This window comes from Sarcophilus harrisii, chromosome 2 (assembly GCF_902635505.1).
Source record: "Sarcophilus harrisii chromosome 2, mSarHar1.11, whole genome shotgun sequence".
Classification (NCBI taxonomy): domain Eukaryota; kingdom Metazoa; phylum Chordata; class Mammalia; order Dasyuromorphia; family Dasyuridae; genus Sarcophilus; species Sarcophilus harrisii.
This window is the reverse complement of record NC_045427.1, coordinates 455,273,940-455,280,934: the sequence shown is the minus strand read 5'-3', so window position 1 is coordinate 455,280,934 and position 6,995 is coordinate 455,273,940. Positions and strand designations below refer to the sequence as shown.

General features: G+C 40.5%; 1 protein-coding gene across 1 annotated transcript in view; it reads right to left on the bottom strand.

Annotated features, from left to right (window-relative positions):
- Positions 1 to 5,727: 5,727 nt before the first annotated feature.
- Positions 5,728 to 6,995, bottom strand: part of PEPD (peptidase D) — a 251,936-nt gene continuing 250,668 nt past the window's right edge. Inside the window, exon 15 of the mRNA XM_031954371.1 lies at positions 5,728 to 6,276. Within this exon, the coding sequence (XP_031810231.1) occupies positions 6,136 to 6,276 (141 nt within the window). The 3' untranslated portion in view covers positions 5,728 to 6,135. The remainder of the gene's footprint in view (positions 6,277 to 6,995) is intronic.

Below are 6,995 nucleotides of genomic sequence, written 5' to 3'. Positions count from 1 at the left end.
AGTATACTGGCTGTTGGACATACAAACTTAGAGAAAAATTTCAACCATGAACTTGTAAGCATCTCAACAAGGTTGAATTTAACTTGTGGCTCTTCAGAATTGAAAACTAAAAACTACTATGCAAATGGTTTATTTAAGGAAATAATAACCAGAAAAAACCAAAAAACACAAAAAAACCCCACTAGTAACTAACATTTATATGCCAGTTATTATGGTAAGTTTGACTAGCTGCTGCTTTATACTTTGAGTGCCCAGACATTACAATCTAGAAATTTAAGAGCATATAAAGATGGTTTAGAAACAAATTTGCTATGGTTGCATTTAAGGGAGACTATGTTATAAGAGCAGTTTTGTATTAGTGCCATAGAAATAAGTCAATTCCTACTGAACTCTTAAGTGACTTTTCCATAGGCATTTCATGCTGAAATGATTAGACTCAATTCTTTAGATAGAAAGTTGGCTTCTATTGAGGCTTTGTAGTGTATCTCTGGCATTCCAACACAACAGAATAGTTTAATTAAGTACAATTAAGGCTTCCAAATTGTATCTTAGTGGTAGTACTTAGTGAGCTAGGTAATAATTTGGGAGAAAAGGTAGAGGTGTTTATGGAGAACATTGAGAATTGAGAAAATTATCCAACTTCTATCCAAATATGGTTCTAGTTATGAAAGGAAACCATCTGTGATAGATATCTGAGGAGCCATTAGAGTTGAAATTATTTTGTATTTGGCAAGTTAACATATAAAACACAGCTGGGTCCAGAGTGGGTTATGACCAACCTTTGCCCAATTTGCTTCCAGGAATAGATGGAGGATGGAAAAGGGGGAGGGGCATCCAATAAAATGCTGATGGGGTCTATAAGTAAACAGAAAAGAATGGAAAAACTCACCTTGCTCAGGAATCCTTAGGAAGGATTGAGGTTTGTTTTTTGTTTTTTGTTTTTTTTTTAATTATCTCTTGTGCCTGGTGTCTCATCTTCCAAGCTCCTTCTGGGTTTAGGCTTCCTCTCAGAAGGCACAGAGCAGTGATGGGAACAGGAATATTCTCATCTCCCTGTTCCTCCTGGTCTCCCCTCCCCCTCCAGGCTACTAGGCCAGCTGGCTTTGCCAGGCGGGAAGGTAGCACTGTGGAGAGTGTCAGACTGCTTGGGTCCCTTGTTGGCTGAGAAACCAGAGCCAAGTCACCTAACCACTCACTCTGCCTCAGGATCCTCTTCTGTTAGATGAAAAGAACCACCCTGCCTCATTGGGCTCTTGTACGGGTGGGCTCTTTTGTGATACTTTAAGGTACTAGACAAATGCTAGTTACTATTATTTCTAATAAAGAGCTGCAGCCTCCAAGGAATGAGGGCACCTAATTTCTGTGACCTTGGGCAAATAACCGAACTCACTGGGACTCATTTCCTCATCTATAAAAGGAAAGTATTGAACTAGATAGATCCTAAGATCCCTTCTAGTATTTGAACTATGAAAAGACATTTCATAGTTCAATGCTGCCCCATATAATTTTTTTTTTAATATTCATTACTTTTAAGTAAGATTTGAAGTCTCGCTGTGGAGATGACCGATAGAAATAGGACACTGGCGAATAAAACAGTGTACAGTAAAATGAAGGTCTGGTGACATATAATTGAAGTGTAAAATAAGTTGAGATAAGGGGATCATTGTGGGCTGGAGTGGTCAGGAGAGGTTTTCTGGAGGATATGGGGTTTGAACCGGGTCTTAGGAGAGGAGATACAGAAATACCTCCAATTTTATATGTTCTTGCTTCAGCCCTGTAGACTTGCGTTTTTCTTGCAAGCACAGAAATGGCACTTAGAGCTCAAGCAAAGGCCAATTTCCCACCATCTCCCTCCCCCTTTTGAAGCCTGGTCCAACAAATACTAGATTTCCAAGTGGGATTAACAAACCAGGTAGTTATGAAGACATTTTAAGTAGATATCTTCTCTCTCATGATTTTCCTCAAAATGCATTATTAGTAGATTTTTCAGATAGTGTATTTCCAAAGGGGAAAGGAAGTATGAAGAAGGGATGCAATAAATTAGGGGTACATGCTTTAGAGTCCCTTTTATTTTGAATACGGTCTATTTTGCTCAAAAAGATAATGGTGTCTATTCTATATATGTACTTGATCTCATTCCCTCCTGTCTTCTCCAGTAGATAGCAATTTTTATTGTTCCTTTTCTTTCAAATTTTCAATCTCTCTCAATTAATTGGTTCTTTTTTACATTTTTTCAAACAATTCCAAAGCTCTTATTTTAAATTCAAAGCAATTGTTTTGTAACATTTACAAATTTTTGAGTTTTAAATTTTTTCCCTTCCACCCCTCTCTGAGATAGCATGCAATTTGATATTTTACATATATGCATTCATGGAAAAGATATTTCCATTAGTCATGTGAACGAAAACAGATTAAAAGAAACCTATGGAAAAATAAAGTAAAAACAATAAGCTTCTAATTGCATTCAGAATCCATCAGTTCTTTCTTTGGAGGTGAATAACATTATTCATCATTAGTCCTTTAGAATTGTCTTGGGTTTTTGTATTGCTGAGAATAACTGCATTGTTAACAGTTGACCACTGTATAGTATTGCTGTCACAGTGCACAGTGCCTCCTGTTTCTACTCACTTCCTTTGCATCAATTTATAAAAGTCTTCCCAGATTTTTCTGAAAGCACCTGCTCATCATTTCTGATAGCACAACAGTACTACATCACAAATATAAACCACAAATTATTCAACCATTCCCCAACTGATGGGCATCATCTCAACTTCTACTTCCTTGCCACTACCAATGGAGCTCCTATAATTATTTTTGCAACGTATGTCCTTTCCCATTTAGACCCAGCAGGGGTGGTTCTGGGATGTACCCAGGCTAGTCCACTGCTTTTTCTCTTAGCCAGTAAAAGATTGTTTTGATGTCAAATCGCCTCTATCTTTAACTAGACCTCACCACCCCACCTCCAAGTCTACTCCTGTTCTCAGCCGAACACCTAGAAAAAAGTTATTTACACTCCCAGAATCCACTTCCTCTCCTTTGGTCCTCACCCTTTTGGAATCTGACTTTGGTCTCATCACTCAGATGAAACTTCTCTCCTCAAAGCGACCAGTGACTTCTTAATTGCCAAATCTGATTTTCTTTTCTTGTCCAACACATCACACTGGACGCTGCTGACCACCTTTCCTCCTAGATGCTCCTTGTTAGTTTTATGACATTATTCTCATGATTCTTCTTCCTGCCTCATCCCTTCAGTTTCCTTTCCTGACTCATCAACATCATACATCATATACCATAACTGTTTCTCAAGGTTTTGTTCTAAGCAGCCTTGTCTTCTCCCTGCACACTTTCTTGGTAACTTCATAGGTTCCCATTGGTTTTAAATGATTATTTCTTGTGTGTGTATAAAACACACATGTGCAAATACACATTCAGAAATATATACACACATAACGTGTGTATGTATGTGTATCTATGTCCTGGCTTCAGTCCTAGACCAGCGATTTTGCATTGGACATTTGGAACTAGATATCCTGGAGACATCTCAAATTAAATATTAAAAAAAAATAAATAAACCAGTCCAAAATTGAACTTATTTTTTCCCCTAATTGCTCACTTATTTGAAATTTTCCTATTTCTGTCAAAGGCAGCATCTTTCCAGTGTCTCAGATTGGTAATCTTGGCATTATCCTCACCTCTACGCTCTCCCTCACCCCCACAATCCATTCAATTGCCAAATCTATGCATTTCAACATTTGTGGCATGGCTTGCATCCGATCCTTTTTTTCATTCACGCTGCTACCACCTTATTTATTGGCTCTTGCCTAAATTATTGCAATAGGCTCCCAGTCAGCCTCTTTCTTCGTCATCTCTCAACAATTAATCAGTCAATATTTATTAAGAACCCATTTTGTGCCAGGGCACTACTGTACCAAGCTCTTGGGATACAAAAAGAAGTAAAAGATGGTCCCTGCCCTCAAGAAGCTTGCAGTCTAATGGGACACAACTCCAGTCCTTTCTACACACAGCTATGCAATTTCCCTTAAGCTTAGATATGACCCTGTGACGACTGCCCTATTCGGCTACCTTCATTGGTTTCCCATTGCCTCTAGAAGGAAATGTAATTCATCTGATTAGCTTTCAGAGCTGAACATGCCCTAGTCTCAGCCTTTCCGGCCTGATTGGACGATACCCTTTGGTGGTATGCTCCAGCCAACCTGGTCTTCTCTCTCTATGCTCCTCACTCACGACACTCCTATTCCTGTGCCTTTAGCTTCACCATCCCAGTGCCTGCAATGCCCTCCTTCCTCACTTCTCCTTTGGATTTCCTTCTTTTCAAAGATGCAGCTCATGCACTGTCTTCTGCATGAAACTTCCCCTGGTGCCCTTAACTGCTACTACCATCTTCTCTTCCAGACTATCTGGTATTTAGCCACTCTGTGTATCTGTACTTATTTTATATTTATGCTGTATATGTATTTTTTATATGTTCTTGCTATCTCCATAAGAAGCTAAACTCAGTTCAAGCAGGGATTGTGTCATTCTTTTTCCTTGTGTCCCCAGTGCCTACCACATTAGGTGCTTCATAAATATTCTGTAGACCGATTTCTAAAATAGGAGAGTTGAGCAGAGCCTCCATAACTACCTTATGGAGAACAACTGTGAGCCTCCAAGAGTGTAAATCGGATTTTGGGAACACACTTCAGAAGTCGCTTGTTCTCTTAGCTATCAGGATTACAGCATTAGAACGGGGTAATTACAAAACACAAAAGATGCCTCTCCCTTTCACTTCCCAAGTACCGAGTAGGAAAGGCCCAAGACAGCATCTGAGGGCCTGGCCAAAGGCCATTTCTTGTGTGGTTTAGAGGGCCTTCCCTTAGGCAAGTGCCCAAAGATATGTAATGGAAAGAGGGTTGGACTTGGAGACAGGAAGACTCAGGGAGGCTCACCTTTGACACTGGCTGTCCTCCAGTTTGCTCATTTTATCTCTAAAGTGGAGATAATAGTACTTACCTTACTAGGGATGCGAGGCTCATTTCACTAAATGAATCAATCAAGGATGTAAACATGTTTTGTAAACTTTAGCTTACAGTTGAGTTCTGTAAGTGCTAGCTATTTATTATATATCCCAAGCCCCAAGGGCCCAGAGAACTAAGGACCCTCATTATTTTCACTGGCAGTGGTCACTATATCCCAGAATTTCATTCATCCATTCTCACCCTTTATCTTCAGTGAAAAATTTGGCCATCTTCTCCAAGAATCTGGGGTCAGAACAGGTGGGTTCTGCTTGAAAGTACTTGGAGACAGTGGCTGACTGGACATCAGACTTTTTTTATTCACATTTAAGCTTAAGGGATTTCGCTTAGCTGTGTGTTGAATGGACGGAGTGGCGTCCCATTAGACCACAAGCTCCTTGAGAACAGGGACTGTCTCTTACTTCTTTTTGTATCCCCAGAGCTTAATTAATACAGTGCCCTGGTACAAAATGTTAATTAATGGTTGAGAAATGAGGAAGAAAGTGTTTAGGAGGGACTAGTCCTAGCTGAGAAGGAATCTGGAATCATGGAATTGAGAAAGGGGTGTATCAGTTACTTCTTCAAATTAGAGGCAACACCCAGGAGAAAGCCTTGTGAATTTAAAGGGATAGAGAAATGCGTGAAGACAGTAACGTTGGAAGAGTTTATTTTAAACAGTAAATCAGGAGAAGAAATCAAGAGCAGCAAACTCCAGGCAATTTAAAGAAATAAGTTTTAATGCAGATTTGGGTTGAACAAGAAAGACTGAAGAAAAACCGAGTAAAAAGTGCTGATTTTTGAGAAATGAAAAATCAGAAATGTATCTTTCCTAAGAAAACAATCCTGTCTTCTCAGCATGTACTGAAACATTTGTCTAATGTTGCTGTGTATATTTCTTTTAAATCAGCATTTATTCCCTATCCACCATCCCCAAGGAACTAGGATTGCATTCTTGGAAGAGTAGATTAACCATTCAGAGAAAACTTGGTATTTTAGTAATGAGGCACTACTTAATATTCTGATTTGCTCTGCTGATTTTGTAAAAAGCCATAAATGTGAGGCAGTGACTCTCCATGGATTATCTCATTTCAGAGGAGGAAGTGGGCTGGGAACCCCCCAAGCTCTACTCCTTTTGGGTAGGAAAGGGGGTGAAGGACTTCTTGGAGTCGGCCATACATGCTTCTATTTCCTCCACAGTTCGAGGCACACAAGTCAACAGCTCCATACCAGAGGCAGTCACCACCACATCCTCTTCAATGCGAACCTAGGACAGGCAGACATACGCACCCATTACTGTGGTCCTCACATTACAGTCCTGGGTGGCCCAAGATGCCTGTGCAGAGGGCAAGGCCCTGCATTTTCCTTTTCTGGAGCCCTTCTCAAATGGGGTGATTATGGGGGCCTTTGGGAGGGACAGTGGGAAGGCATCCTGGGTCGCAGAAGTACACAGTGATTGACTGGTTATGCAAGCAGCATGGAATAATGGTTAGACTGCTGGAGTTGATGTTTCAAATTTCAAATGTCTCAAATGTTATAACCCTGGACAAAGACCTTTTCTGAGCATTAGATTTCTCCTCTATAGCACAGGAAAATGATAGCAAATACCTGGGGGAGGGAGTGACATCCTGTGTAAAGTACTCTGCAAACATTCAAGTGCTATGCTAAAGTCAGCTATTCTAAAAGCCACAAGAGTAAAGGGGAATAGAGATAGAATACATCCCCCAAGGAATGGGAATGGCTGTTCTTTTGTGGGATGGGATGGAGCTTTACTATCTCCCGTGCAGGGCTGGCTTCTGGAATGCCCTTGGCCTGAGATCCCATCAGTCAGCCACTTCTTTCTGTGGCTTTCTGATGATGGGGTCTGTGGCTTTTCTTGGGGTCAGTGGGAGAGCGCAACCCTCAGAGCCACTTTGTTTCTGCACAGAATCAGAGCCACAGTTTAAGAGACCTCATGGAGACCTCTGTCCCCCAGGCTTGTCCAAC